The following is a 15,369-nucleotide window of genomic DNA, read 5'->3' as shown; positions in this document are numbered from 1 at the left end:
GAGGGAGGGAGAAACCAGGTAACTTAACAGACCTGCTAGTTTAGCATCAATTGTGTAGGGGGAAGTTACCGGAATCAAGGACACAGTGACTGGGTACTTGGGACAAAAATATGAGCTGATCAAAGAGAAGCTCTATGGATTTATGAAGGGAAGGTCATGTCTGACAAATCTAGTTGAAGTTTTGAATAGGTCACTAACATGTGGCTAGGAGAATGTCTACGGATGTTGTCTATATGGACTTTCCAAAGGGTTTTGATTAAGTTCCGCACAAGAAATTCATTAAAAAAAAATGAGAGCACGTGGAATTGGAGGTAACCTTGTGACATGGGCTGGTAATTGGTTGGGAGGTAGGAGACAGAGAGTAGGGATAAAGTGATTCAAATTAAATTATTTTTTAAGCATCATCTGAGCTATGATTAAATGTAATGTACAAATAGTGAAAGGAGAGTCAAAGGAAGAGTGGGTCGATTAGGGACCAGAAAGGAGATCTTCTTGTGGAGGCAGAGGGCATGGCTGAGGTCCTAAATGTGTACTTTGCATCTGTCTTCACTAGAGAAGAGGATGCTGCCAGTGTAGCAGTAAAGGAGGAGGTATTAGCAGTATTGGATAGGATAAAAATAGATGAAGAGGAGGTACTTAAAATGTTGGCAGTCTTCAAAGTAGGAAATGCACCCAGTCCGGGTGGGATGCATCCAAGGTTACTGAGGGAAATAAGGGTGGAAATTGTGGAGGCTCTGGCCACAATCTTCCAGTCCTTAAAAAAGGGAATAGGGATAAACTCGGCAGTTACAGGACAGTCAGCCTAACGTCGGTGGTGGGGAAACTTTTGGAGACCAGTAAACTGGGACAGAATTAATTGGGACTTTGAAAAGTATGAGCTAATGAAAGTCAGCATGGATTTGTTAAAGGTAAATCAATAACAACAACAACTTGCATTTATATAGCGCTTTTAACATCGCATATCAAATCGTGTTTGACTAACTTGTGGTCTTTGATGAAGTAACGGAGAGGGTTGATGAGGGTAGTGCGGTTGATGTTGTGTATATGGACTTTCAAAAGGCATTTGATTTTGTTAGGAAAAATTAAAACCCATGGGATTAAAGGGCAGCGGCAGTGTGGATACAAAATTGGCTAAGGGACAGAAAGCAGAGAGTAGTGGTGAACGGTTGTTTTTCAGACTGGAGGGAAGTATACAGTGGTGTCCTCCAGGGGTCAGTATTAGGACCACTGCTCTTTTTGATATGTATTAATGACCTGGACTTGGGTATACAGGGCATCTTTTCAAAGTTTTCAGATGACATGAAACTCGGAAAAACAGTAAACAGTGAGGAGGATAGTAACAGACTTCAGGAGGACATAGACAGACTGGTGAAATAGGCAGACACATGGCAGGTGAAATTTAACACAGAGAAGTGTGAAGTGATGCATTTTGGTAGGAAGAATGAGGAGAGGCAATATAAACTCAATGGTACAATGTTAAAGGGGGTGCAGGAACAGAGAGACCTGGGGGTGTACGTACACAAATCATTGAAGGTGACAGGACAAGTTGAGAAAGCTGTTTAAAAAAGCATACGGGATCCTTGGCTTTATTAATAGAGGAATAGAGTACAAAAGCAAGGAAGTTATTCCAAACCTTTTATAAAACACTGGTTAGGCCTCAGCTGGAGTGTTTTCAATTGAAAGTAGATAACTGAAAATTCCGTATAAAAATATACCAAATATTGAACAATGTAGATGAGGTCAATCAGAACGGGAGGCATGAGTTAAAACCAGTGAAAGGAAAATTTGGGACTGGTCACCCGGTAAAGAGTGATGAACACTTGGAAATGATCTTCTGATTAGGATAGTAAGATAAAACCTTATTTATTAAGGAGGCATTTAAATGATGTGATGGGAAATGTAAGTTTTTCTTTATTCTGGATGGATGAGTTAAGATGGGTTGAATGGCTTTCTTCATCTGTATTTATCGAATGCTCCTTTGAAATGGCTTCTCTACAATGAGTTGTTTGAACCATACATTATCCTTTTTTATTTTTCATTTTTTGCAGAACTGGCTAACTTTGAGAGGAATGTGAACCGAGCAATGCACAAGTACAATGCCTACAGGTAAATCCCAGGACAGGCAGTTTTGTTGTTTGTAAGAACTCAGCTAAGATAATTATTTTGCAATTGCCATTCAGGGTCTCAGACTTAATAGTGGTCCACTCAGTAAACCCCAGTTCATTACCCCACCAGGTGATGCCTCCCGCTGGATCCAGCATGCACTGGCATCCTCGCCACTCATGGTGTCCCAGACCAAAACTTTTAGTAATGACCTGGACACAAGCAGTGGGCATACCAAAGTGAACAACGTGTACCCAGATTGAGTACAGATCTGACCTAGGTTTGTTTCATTTTATTTGGAGAGTCAAGCTGTAAATAGAAATATAGCTTTCACTCTGATTTTGTCAGTTTGCAAATTAGATTTTTGTTAATTAATTGTATGTTCAATGATTTTGTGGTATATCAGATCTTTATTTGAGACTCCCTTAGCAATAGGGAAGCCATGTACAGGAAACTCTTGTTTAAACGGCACCTAAATATCCAGAATTCTCTATTAACCGGCAAAATTCTCACTCCGAAAACAACACCTCAATAACCGGCAATGTTGCCGAGTCCGAGTCTCCCGTGGTGGCCGAGTTAGTCAGTGGGGGTAGTTCTCCAAACTGCCTCTACTCGACTTCTTGGCGCTGTCAGAAGTCGGAACACCTCAACAGGAGTCTGACTCTCCCGCGCTGCCGGTCGTCCATTCTGATCCGCCATTTTACAGGGGTACTGTGTGTCTCCGACGCTGCTGGTAGTCATTGCATTGCATTACCCTCAACTGGCAGTACTGTACTTAATCAAGAATCTTCCACCATCCATTTAACACAACATTCTGTAGGTGAGTACTCAATTACTGTATACTGCACATTTCTTGATTTTCTTATTTTTCTTTGTTAAAAATAGCCTCGGTAGATAACCCTCTCCGTCATCCAGAATTTTTGATCAACCGGCAACACATCGGTGCCGGATACCAAAGAGTTCCCTGTAAAACAATTTTTCCAAAGCAATGTTATGTAGAGGCTTTCTGTTCTACTAACTACAGATGGTTACGACAAACAAAGCGGGCCTTTCCAGCACTAGCTTTTCTTTTTATTATCTTCTGGTAGGAAAGCAGCTTCAGTTATTGCAAAGTACCCAACAAAGCTCAAGAGTGGCGCAGAAGCTAAAAAGCTGGTAAGCATTTTCATTTTTGAAAACATTTTTGTAACTTTTTAAAAAAATGCTTTAAACCTGAAATGTATTTATTTTGCTTAATCTTAGCATTACTTAAATGATCTGAAGTGAAAGGAGCCAATAGTGGAAGTTATTACCTGAATGTGAGAAGTCACACAACACCAGGTTATAGTCCAACAGCTTTATTTGAAATCACAAGCTTTCGGAGCGCTGCTCCTTCGTCAGGTGAAGTGGAGAAATGCATAAAGACACAGCTTATATAGTCAGCTTTATGCATTTCTCCACTTCACCTGAAGAAGGAGCAGCGCTCCGAAAGCTTGTGATTTCAAATAAAGCTGTTGGACTATAACCTGGTGTTGTGTGACTTCTTACATTTGTCCACCCCAGTCTAACTCTGGCATCTCCACACCATTATTACCTGAACACATTTGTTGTCTTTGGGCTGTTTTTATGTTTTTCATAGAATCATAGAAAATTACAGCACAGAAGGAGGCCATTCGGCCCATCGTGTCTGTGCCGGCCGAGAAAGAGCTATCCAGCCTATTCCCACTTTCCAACTCTTGGTCTGTAGTCTTGTAGGTTACGGCACTTCAAGTGCAAATCAAAGTACTTTTTAAATGTGATGAGGGTTTCTGCCTCTACCACCCTTTCAGGCAGTGAGTTCCAGACCCCCACCACCCTCTGTGGGATAGACAGGATAATACCAGAGGTAACGATAGAGAAATGGCAGAAATATTAAATAATTACTTTGCTGTTGTATTTACTGTGGAGTTAGAACAGTTGGACATGACATTGGATGATGAGATAAGTGCATTTAAAATAAAAAGAGGAGATATATTAAATAAACTAATCAAACTTAAAGAGGATAAAACCCCTGGCCCAGATGGATTGCATCCACGCATTTTAAAAGAATCTCAGGAAGAGATAGCAGAGGCATTGCTACACATATTTAATAATTCGTTAGAAAAAGTTGTCGTGCCAGAGGACTGGTGGATAGCTAATGTAATATTTAAGAAGGGGTATAGAATATGTCCAGGGAATTATAGACCAGTCAGCTTAACAACGATGGTAGGAAAAATAATGGAATTCCTACTAAAGGAGAAAATAGAAGAACATCTAGAAACCAAAAAGATAGTAATGAATAGTCAGCATGGATTTCAAAAGGGAAAATCTTGCTTGACCAACCTCATTGAATTTTTTGAAGAGGTAACAGAGAGAGTAGACATTGGTAATGGAGTAGATGTAATTTATCGAGATTTTCAAAAGGCCTTCGATAATAGACTGATGAACAAGGTCAGAGAATGCGGAGTCAGGGGGCAAGTAGCAAAATGGATAGCTAGCTGGCTTCAAGACAAAGCAGAGAGTAGGAGTAAATGGTAGCTATTCACAGTGGCAGAAGGTGGGTAGTGGTGTTCCACAAGGATCAGTGCTGGGACCACTGTTGTTCACAATTTATACTAACGATTCAGACTTTGGAATCAAAAACACAAATTTTGAAATTTGCGTATGACTCCAAATTTTGGGGGGGTGGGGGGATAGTGAATTCTGAGGAGGACTCCAACACATTACAGGAGAACATTAATAAACTTGCAGAATGGGCATATCATTGGCAAATGAAGTTCAACACAGATAAATGTGAGGTATTGCATTTTGGTAGGAAGAATAGGGAGGTCACTTATCACTTGGAGGGTGCGAGTCTAGGTGGGGTAGAGGAACAAAGGGATCTCGGAGTACAAATACACAAATCACTAAAAGTTGCGCCACAGGTTAGCAAAGGCCATAAAAAAGCAAACCAAGCACTAGGGTTTATTTCTAGAGGTGTAGAATTGAAAAGTAGGGAAGTTATGCTAAGCCTGTATCGAACCTTGGTTAGACCACACTTGGAGTACTGCGTACAGTTCCGGTCGCCATATTATAAAAAGGATATAGAGGCACTGGAGAGGGTGCAGAGAAGATTTACAAGGAGGATACCAGAAATGCGAGGGTATACATATCAGGAAAGGATGAACAGGCTGGGTCTCTTTTCTCTTGAAAAAAGAAGGCTGAGGGGTGACCTAATAGAGGTCTTTAAAATTATGAAAGGTTTTGATAGAGTGGATACAGAGAGAATGTTTCCACTTGTGGGGAAGAGCATAACTAGAGGCCATCAATATAAGATAATCACCAAGAAATCCAATAGGGAATTCAAAAGAAACTTCTTTACCCAGAGAGTGGTGAGAATGTGGAACTTGCTACCACAGGGAGTGGTTGAAGCAAACAGTATAGTGTAGGAACGGAGGTTCCTAGCTGAAGAATTGAGATCGACGCAGAGAATCAAAAACAATAACATTTAATGAACAAACAAAGTTAAACAGTAAATTGCTGGATACAATGCAAATAGGTCTGGTCTCGTTGAAAGCCTCTCTAGAACGCTAGAAGGTTCCGAGCACTGACGTCATGACGTCATCACGTTCTTCCCGCCGTTGGGGGATCACGTGACAGGCGGAATGACGTCATCACGCGGAGTAAAGGAAAGAAGCCATAGTACAGTTAACAGATATATTAAAGGTGCAGCCCCCGGTTGCACTACATTGCTGTTAAAGGAATTATAAACAATTGTCCTGAATCTCCTGGTGGCTCCGCCACCTACGCCCCCCCCCCCCCCCAGAATTGTCTTTAACAGAAAAGGTAAGACGAGAAGGGGTCTGACGAGTCTGTCCGACCGACTGCGATACTCTGGCAACTGGCACGGAGCGCTAGAAGACGAACTGGCAGTTGGCCGTGATTGGGATGGTGGCGTAGGAGAGAAGTGGCTGGCTGCGGCTGTACTGGGTTGACGGTGGATGTCCACGACGAGGCTGTTGAGCGGTGACGACTGGCTTGCTTAGATCCAGATGAGACGGTTTTAACCAGTCGATGGAGATGTGGTCAGGCTTACCGCCGACGTCGACTGCGAAAGACTTGTCACCTGACGAGATGACGCGGAACGGACCAGTGTAAGGCGGTTTGAGCGGGTCTCTGTGAGCATCTTGACGAATGAAAACGTATTCGGCGCTCTTAAGCTCCACCGGAACATGGGAGCGCTGCAGGTCGTGATGAGACGTAGGCACTGGGATGAAATTCTTAGCCGCCTCTTGGTGGCTGACGAGCTGCTGAGCTGCAGACCAGGGTTCCATGTGAGGAGGAAGAAAATCGCCAGGAACTCTGAGTGGTTGGCCGTAAACCAGTTCTGCAGAAGAAGATTGCAGGTCGTCCTTAGGAGCCGTGCAAAGACCCAGCAGCACCCAAGGGAGCCTGTCCACCCAACCAGTCCCACGAAGACTAGCACGCAGTGCAGCTTTAAGGGACCTGTGAAATCTCTCGCACAGACCGTTTGCCTGTGGATGATAGGCGGTGGTGTGATGAAGCTTGGTACCCAAACCCTGAGCCACGGCATTCCAAAGTTCCGAGGTAAATTGAGGTCCTCGGTCGGAGGAGATGTCGGCCGGTACCCCGAACCGAGCCACCCATGACGAGATGAAGGCTCTGGAAACGTCCGCCGCTGTGGTGGCAACCAAAGGAATTGCCTCTGGCCACCGGGTGGTGCGGTCTACCACGGTGAGGTGATGTGTGAAACCACGAGAAGAAGGGAGAGGGCCAACCAGGTCCACGTGAACATGGTCGAAGCGACGCTCTGGAACTGGAAAAGTGGACACTGGGGCCTTAGCATGCCGTTGGATTTTGGACCTCTGGCAACTCACGCAGGTATTGGTCCAGTCACGGACGTCGAGATGCATGCCTTTCCAGACGAACTTCTTTGCCATGAGTCGTTGTGAAGCCCTCATACCAGGGTGCGACAAACCGTGGATTGCGTCGAAAACTCTCCTGCGCCATTCGACTGGTACAATTGGTCGGGGGACTCCCATCGAGATGTCGCAAAGGAGTGTGGTCCCTGCGGCCTGAAAACTGACATCAGCCACTTGTAAGCTGGAAGGTGTGGTCCGGTACGCCTGCACTTCAGGATCTGCCATCTGTTCTTCTGCCAAACCAACATAGTCGATTCCCAGGTGGACTGCGTGGACCGGGGCGCGGGAGAGACAATCCGCCACCAGGTTGTCCTTGCCAGACACATGTTGTATGCCTGTTGTAAATTCTGATATGAATGTAAGATGACGTTGTTACCGAGCTGACCATGGTTCCGCTGTCTTGGCCATGGCAAACGTAAGTGGCTTGTGGTCTACGAAAGCCGTGAATGGGCGTCCTTCCAGTAAGAAGCGAAAATGGCGGATGGCCAGGAAAAGTGCCAACAACTCCCTATCAAAGGTACTGTATTTGTGTTCATTTTTTCGCAATTGGCGGCTGAAGAAAGCCAGTGGTTGTCACGTGCCGTTGACCAATTGCTCCTGCACAGCCCCGATGGCATAGTCAGATGCATCTGTGGTAAGGGCGATGGTTGCACCTGGAAGAGGATGTGCTAACATGGTCGCATCAGCCAAAGCGTCCTTAGTGTTGAGGAATGCCTGGTCATCTGGGGTGTCCAGCCGATGGGGTCTTTACCCGATTTACCTTTTAGAGCCTCGTACAACGGTTGCATTAACAGGGCCGCCTTGGGGACGAAACGATGATAAAAATTGACCATCCCCAGGAATTCCTGGAGAGCCCTGACGGTCTGAGGACGCGGGAACGAGGTAACTGCCTCCACCTTCGTAGCCAGCGGAACGGCGCCTTCTGAGGTGATTCTGTGTCTCAGAAAATCAATGCTTTGTAAGCCAAACTGGCACTTGGCCGGGTTGATAATAAGGCCATGCTGGCTGAGACGAGAAAAAAGGGTACGCAAGTGCGTAATGTGCTCTTTCTTGCTGGTACTGGCGATGAGGATGCCATTGAGGTAGACGAAGATGAACGGCATATCGCGCAACACAGAATCCATGAGACGCTGGAAGGCTTGCGCTGTGTTCTTCAACCCAAACGGCATACGAAGGAACTCAAAGAGCCCGAAAGGCGTAATGACAGCGGTTTTGGGGACGTCCTGAGGATGAACGGGCACTTGATGATACCCCCGGACAAGGTCTACTTTGGAAAAGATGGAATTCCCTGCCAGGTGGGCCGAAAAATCCTGTATGTGAGGAATCGGGTACCGATCTGGAGTAGTAGCTTCATTCAGGCGTCTGTAGTCGCCGCATGGCCGCCATCCGCCACCTGGTTTAGGAACAATGTGTAATGGTGAAGACCAAGGACTATTCGATCGTCGAATAATTCCCAGGCGTTCCATGGTATGGAACTCCGCCTTTGCGGCTGCGAGTTTACCGGGTTCCAGCCTTCGAGCCCGTACATAAACTGAGGATCCTGTCGTGTTAATGTGGTGCGCCACACTGTGCCTCGCGACTGAAGAAGAAAAAGTGGGCCTGGTGAGCTCCGGAAACTCACCGAGAAGATGAGAGAACTCATCTGGAGATGGGACTGCACAGGCAACTGGCCAAGACACAGCGGTGCTGCGGTGGCAGGGGACCGAATGAAAGGTGGCCGCGTTGATTAACCGGCAGTGCCGGACGTCGACGAGAAAACCATTGGCGCAAAAAAAATCTGCCCCCAGGATGGTCTGTGAGACTTTCGCCGTGATGAACTCCCAAACGAAATGCTGGCCGCCAAAACGCAACTGGACCCTACGCTTTCCGAGTGTGCGGATGGCCGCACCATTGGCTGCCTCGAGGGAGGGACCGTGACCGCCGGATTGAAGATCGAGCTTCGACGCTGGTAGGATACTGCACTGGGAGCCAGAATCACAGAGAAAACGTCGACCTGACAGGGAGTCTGTGATATAAAGGAGCTTCCCTGTGGAACCGATGGCCATCGCAACTCCGGCGTGTCCCTCAGGCCCTGTCGCCCTTCTCAGAAACCGCTGGTTTGAGGTAGGGTTTTTTGGGGGGGAAAAACTGCAGGGAGGACGGCAGCATCGGGCTTTCACGCCAAAACGAGCGTGGTATGCACACCAGCCTGCTGGCGGAGGAGTCGGCTTCGCTCTTGTGGGGGATGGGCGCCTCGTGGCCGCACAACATTGTTGTGTGCCGGTGAAAATTTTATCCGCTTCTGCAGCGAGTTCAGCACAGTCTGTGATCGCGGAATTGGCCAAGGCCGCCTGTACTGGCTCTGGCAACTGGCAGAGAAACAACTCCCGGAACAGAAAACATTCCGATTCCGAGCCCAAGAGCGTGAACATCTGGCTCATGAGCTCTGATGGCTTTGAGTCCCCGAGGCCGGGCATGGAGATAAGTCTGCGAGCGCGCTCCGACTTGGACAGACCGAAAACCTGCAGTAACCGTGTTTTTAAAGCTTCGTGCTTGCCATCGTCCGGAGGACTCCCGAGGAGGCTGACGACCCGCGAGGCCGTGGCGCTGTCGAGGGCGGAGACCACGTAATAATAACGGGTCGAATCCGCTACTACTCCCCGGATTGCAAATTGGGCTTCCGCCTGGAAAAACCACGCGGCTGGTTGTTGCTCCCAAAATTGCGGCAGTTTGAGGGTGACGGCGTTCGTGTCCATGATGTAACTTCAACGAAAATTGTTCGAAAAAATCAGGGTCACCAATGTAGGAACGGAGGTTCATAGCTGAAGAATTGAGATCGACGCAGAGAATCAAAAACAATAAAATTTAATGAACAAATGAAGTTAAACAGTAAACTGCTGGATACAATGCAAATAGGTCTGGTCTCGTTGAAAGCATCTCTAGAACTGCTAGAAGGTTCTGAGCACTGACGTCATGACATCATCAGGTTCTTCCCGCCGTTGGAGGATCACGTGACTGGCGGCATGACGTCATCACGCGGAGTAAAGAAGCCATAGTACAGTTAACAGATATATTAAAGGTGCAGCCCCCGGTTGCACTACATTGCTGTTAAAGGAATTATAAGCAATTGTCCTGAATCCCCTGGTGGCTCCGCCACAATAAATGCATTTAAGGGGAGGCTAGACAAGTATATGAGGGAGAAGGGAATAGAGGGTTATGCTGATAGAGTTAGATGAGGAAAGATGGGAGGAGGATCGAGTGGAGCATAAACACCGGCATGGACTGGTTGGGCCGAATGGCCTGATTCTGTGTCGTATATCCTATGTAGCTTAATATTCTAGGCTACAAGGTATTAAAGAAAGGTAGGGAAGAAAAAAAGGAGGGGGTGGCAGTATTGATCAAAGAAACTATTCTATCACTGGAGAGGGATGATCTAGTTGAGGGGCCTCTGTTTAGAATTAAGGAACTATAGAGCAGCGATTACTAGAGGCCAACAAATAGTGGGCAGGAGGTAGAAAAGCAAATTTGCAGGCAAATTAAAGAAAAATGCAAGAACTACAGAGTGGTGATAATGGGGGACTTCAATTATCCTAATATAGACTGGGGTAGTAACAGTGTAAAGGGCAAAGAGGGGAAGGAATTCTTGAAGTGTGTAGAAGAGAACTTTCTCAATCATTGTGTTTCCTGCCCAACAAGGAACAAAGCAGTGTTGGATCTAGTTCTGGGAATGTGGAGCATGTTTCAGTGGGGGAGCATTTGGGGAACAGTGATCGTAATATCATCAGCTTTAGAATAATTATGGAAAAGGACAAGGTACAATCAAGCGTAAAAATACTTAACTGGAAGAGGGCTAAATTTAGTGAATTGAAAAGGGATCTGGCCCAGGTGGATTGAATCAAAGATTGGTCGGCAAAACAGTAATTGAACAATGGGAGGCCTTCAAAGAGGAGATGGTTCGGGTACAGAGTAGACACATTCCTATGAGGGGGAAAGGAAGGGCATCCAAAGCTAGAACTCCTTGGATGACTGAAGATATAGAGGTTAAAATGAGACAGAAAAAGGAGGCTTATGACAATTGTAAAGTTCATAATACTGTAGAGAACCAAGCTGAATATAGAAAGTACAGAGGAGATCTTAAAAAAAGGGAATAAGAGGGGCAAAGAGAGAGTATGAGAATAGATTGGCGGCCATAATAAAAGGGTAACCAAAAGTTTTTCATTTGGATTTGATGACAAAAATCTAGACTGACATTCATGTGCAGTACGAACAGAGTGCTGAACTATCAGAGGTGCCATCAATATAAGATTGTCACCAAGAAATCCAGTAGGGAATTCAGAAGAAACTTCTTTACCCAAAGAGTGGTGAGAATGTGGAACTCGCTACCACAGGGAGAGGCCCCATCTGTTTTTTCAGGTGGATGTAAAAGATCCCATGGCACTATTTCGAAGAAGAGCAGGGGAGTTATCCCCCGGTGTCCTAGCCAATATTTATCCCTCAATCAACATCACTAAAAAAAACAGATTATCTGGTTGTTATCACATTGCTGTTTGTGGGAGCTTGCTGTGTGGAAATAGGCTGCGCAGTTCCAACATTACAACAGTACTTCATTGGCAGTAAAGCACTTTGGGATGTCCTGAGGTTGTGAAAGGTGCTATATAAATGCAAGACTTTTTATTAACACATAAATAGTAAAAGAGTAGTCAAAACAAGGGTGGAGCTAATTAGCAACCAAAAAGGAGATGATCTTGTGGAGGCAGAGGGCATGGCTGAGGTACTAAATGAGTACTTTGCATCTGTCTTCATTACAGAAGAGGATGCTGCCAAAGCAGCAGTAAAGGAGGCAGCAGTAGTAATATTGGATAGGATAAAAATAGATAAAGAAGATGTACTTAAAAGGTTGGCAGTCCTCAAAGTAGAAAAGCCACCTGGTCCGGATGGGATTCATCCTAGGTTACTGAGGGAAGTAAGGATGGAAATTGCGGAAGCTCTGGCCACAATCTTCCAATCCTCTTTGGATATGTGGCTGGTGCCAGAGGACTGGAGGATTGCAAATGTTACACCTACGTTTTAAAAAAAAAAAAAAAAAAAGAGGAGAGGGATAAACCCGGCAACTACAGGCCAGTCAGCCTAATGTTGATTTTGGGGGACCTTTTAGAGACAATAATCCAGGACACAATTAATTGGCATTTGGAAAAGTATAGGCTAATAAATGAAAGTCAGCACAGATTTGTTAAAGACAAATCATGTTTGACTAACTTGATCAGTTCTTTGATGAAGTAATGGAGAGGGTTGATGAGGGTAGTGTGGTTGATGTTATGTATCTGGACTTTCAAAGGGCATTTTACCACATAATAGACTTGTAAGCAAAATTAAAACCCATGCAGCATAGATACAAAATCGGCTAAGGGACAGAAAGCAGAGAGTAATGGTGAACGGCTGTTTTTCAGACTGGAGGGAAGTATACAGTGGTGGTCCCTAGTCGTCAGTGTTGGGACCACTGCTCTTTTTGATAAAAATGAATGACTTGGACTTGGGCACACAAGGCATAATTTTCAAAGTTTGCAGATGATACGAAACTCAGAAATATAGTAAACAATGAGGACAGTAACAGACTTCAGGAGGACATAGATAGACTGGTGAAATAGGCAGGCAGATGAAATTTAACAGAGAAGTGTAAAGTGATACATTTTGGTAGGAAGAATGAGGAGAGGCAATATGAACTAAATGGTACAACTTTAAAGGGGGTGCAGGAACAGAGAGCTGGGGGTGTCTGTACACAAATCATTGAAGGTGGCAGGACAAGTTGATCCTTGGCTTTATTAATAGAGGAATAGAGTACAAAAGAAAGGAAGTTAATGCTAAACCTTTATGGAACACTGGTTAGGCCTCAGCTGGAGTATTGTGTTCAATTCTGTGCACTGCACTTTAGGAAGAACGTCAAAGTCTTGGAGAGGATGCAGAAGAGATTTACTAGAATGGTACCCGGGATGAGAGACTTCAGTTATGGAGAATCTGGAGAAGGTGGGGTTGTTCTCCTTGGAGCAGTGAAGGTTAAGAGGAGTAAAAACAGAAAATGCTGGAAATACTCAGCAGGTCAGGCAGCATCTATGGAGAGAGAAACAGAGTTAACGTTTCAGGTTGATGACCTTTCGTCAGAACTGCTTAAGAGGAGGTTTGATAGAGGTGTTCACAATCATGAATAGTTTTGATAGAGTAAATAAAGAGAAACTGTTTCCAGTGGCAGAAGGGTCGATAACCAGAGGGCACAGATTCAAGGTGATTAGCAACAGAACCAACATGGGTAAACATTTTTTTACACAATGAGTTACTGTGATCTGGAACGCACTGCCTGAAAGGGCGGTGGAAGCAGATTCAAAGGTATCTTTCAAAAGGTAATTGGATAAATACTTGATGGGAAAAATTTACAGGGCTACGGGGAAAGAGCAGTGGAGTGCGATTAATTGGCACAGGCACGATTGGCTGAATGGCCTCTTTCTGTGTTGTATCATTCTATGATAGCCAGATTTCTTTCTTTTCAAGGCGTCAGCCATGGCTCAGTGGTAGCGCTCTCGCATCTGAGTCAGAAGGTCGTGAGTTCAAACCCCACTCCAGAGACTTGAGCACATGATCTAGGCTGACACTCCAGTGCAGTACTGAGGGAGCGCTGCACTCTCGGAGATGCTGTCTTTCAGATGAGATATCTGCCCTCTCAGGTGGGTGTAAAAGATCCCATGGCACTATTCAAAAAAGAGCAGGAAAGTTCTCCCAGGTGTCTTGGGCAACATTTATATCTGAACCAACATCACTAAAAACAGACTATGTGGTGATTATCACATTGCTGTCTGTGTGACCTTGCTGTGTGCAAATTGACTGCCTTGTTTCCTACGTATAACAGTGACTACACTTCCAAAAAAAGTACTTAGTTGGCTGTTAAGTGCTTTGGGACATCAGTCTTTTTTTCCCATGATGTCACCACCTTTCTGTATACTCTGCAAACAGTACAAGCATTCTTTCTGAGGTTCTGTAACCAGCAGTGAGGAGGTGGATGAAGGTGGGCTGGGTTGACTTGTTCGTTTTTGTTTTGTTTCTCTGTTTATGAGGAAGTACTTGAGTTCCACCAGAATTTCCTCAATTACCTGGAGGAGATTATGAACTTGGCCATGGTGTGCTGGAACAAGTGCTACAAACCATGATCTACCTCTTCATGTTCTTCCCATCTGCATCTTTTTCTGAAAGTGCAAATTACAGGCTGCAACTTTCTGTAGCTGTAATTGCATTAAGTGTTTGTGTATTGGAATAGTTTGTTTGGCATTCTAGCTCTAAGTAGGCAGCTGTTGTATTTGCATTATCTGAGTGAACATGTTCGCTCTTTGTAACTTGTATTTCCAACACTTTTAGGAAGGAGTCGGTGACAGGATTGCAAAGAAGATTGATGAGTTTCTAGCGACAGGGAAGCTGCAAAAACTGGAAAAGGTACAGCATAGATTTATATTCACTTGACCCATTCAGGGTTACAATTCACCTATTTAGATTTATTGTAGGTTAATGGTAAAGGGTTGATTGATCCTTTACATCAAAATAAGAAATTATATCATCGTTCAAGAGATCACCACTGACTAAATGATCTTCTTTCTGGCACTTTCACCACATGTTCTGATAGTGACACTATGGTCACCATTCTGTTACTCTTTTTTATTTTTTTATTTTTACAAACCCTAAACTTTACAAATTCCATGACAATGTGTTAATATAATTCATTCTCTCCCAGAACCTCAAAACTGGAACTACTTGTCTCACTCAGTCATCCCTTCCTCCTACAATCTTCATGTGTCTTTCAGATGAGACTATTTTGAAGAAGAGTGGGGAGCTCCCCCCTACACCCTGGTATCTTGACCAGTATTTATCCCTCAACCAACACCTAAAACATATTATCTGGTCATTATCTCATGGAGGTGCTGTGTGCAAATTGGCTGCCGCACTTCCTACATTACAACAGTAACTACACTTCAAAAGTACTTCATTGGCTGTAAAGCGCTTTAGGACATCCTAAGGTTGTGAATGGCTAGTCCTTCTTTTCCTTCCTTGCTCCCTCCCCATGCTTGGCATCACTGCTGATTTACCCCATATTCTCACTTATTCTTTTAAATTTCGGTGAAGTCCTGCATTATGATCTTGGGCCTTCACTCTGCTTTCTCAATTAAAAAGAAATTGAATTTTGGTCAGACAACTACACTGCAAATTGTCATTTATGCTTAGAACGCCGAAGGTGTAAACACAAGTATGGCACTATCCCAGTAAAGTGGGATTGTGTCATGTACCTTCATTCAGGGGACACTATTTTCAGGAGTAAAAGATAATATTTACCATG

General features: G+C 44.7%; 2 protein-coding genes across 2 annotated transcripts in view; both read left to right on the top strand.

Annotated features, from left to right (window-relative positions):
* enkd1 (enkurin domain containing 1) overlaps positions 1-2,084 on the top strand; it is a 48,933-nt gene extending 46,849 nt beyond the window's left edge. The window contains exon 9 of the mRNA XM_085971300.1: positions 2,049-2,084. The gene's annotated coding sequence lies outside the window, so the exon portion shown is untranslated. The remainder of the gene's footprint in view (positions 1-2,048) is intronic.
* The window catches only part of polb (polymerase (DNA directed), beta), a 195,468-nt gene that overhangs the window by 15,493 nt on the left and 164,606 nt on the right, over positions 1-15,369 (top strand). The window contains exons 2-4 of the mRNA XM_085971302.1: positions 2,049-2,106; positions 3,192-3,258; positions 14,400-14,474. Of these exons, the coding sequence (XP_085827428.1) occupies positions 2,049-2,106; positions 3,192-3,258; positions 14,400-14,474 (200 nt within the window). The remainder of the gene's footprint in view (positions 1-2,048; positions 2,107-3,191; positions 3,259-14,399; positions 14,475-15,369) is intronic.

The sequence above is a fragment of the Somniosus microcephalus genome, chromosome 30, assembly GCF_052327205.1.
Source record: "Somniosus microcephalus isolate GS21.2 chromosome 30, FLI_Smic_1.0, whole genome shotgun sequence".
NCBI lineage: Eukaryota > Metazoa > Chordata > Chondrichthyes > Squaliformes > Somniosidae > Somniosus > Somniosus microcephalus.
Note: the sequence above shows the minus strand (reverse complement) of the source record. Positions and strands in the feature narration are given on the sequence as shown.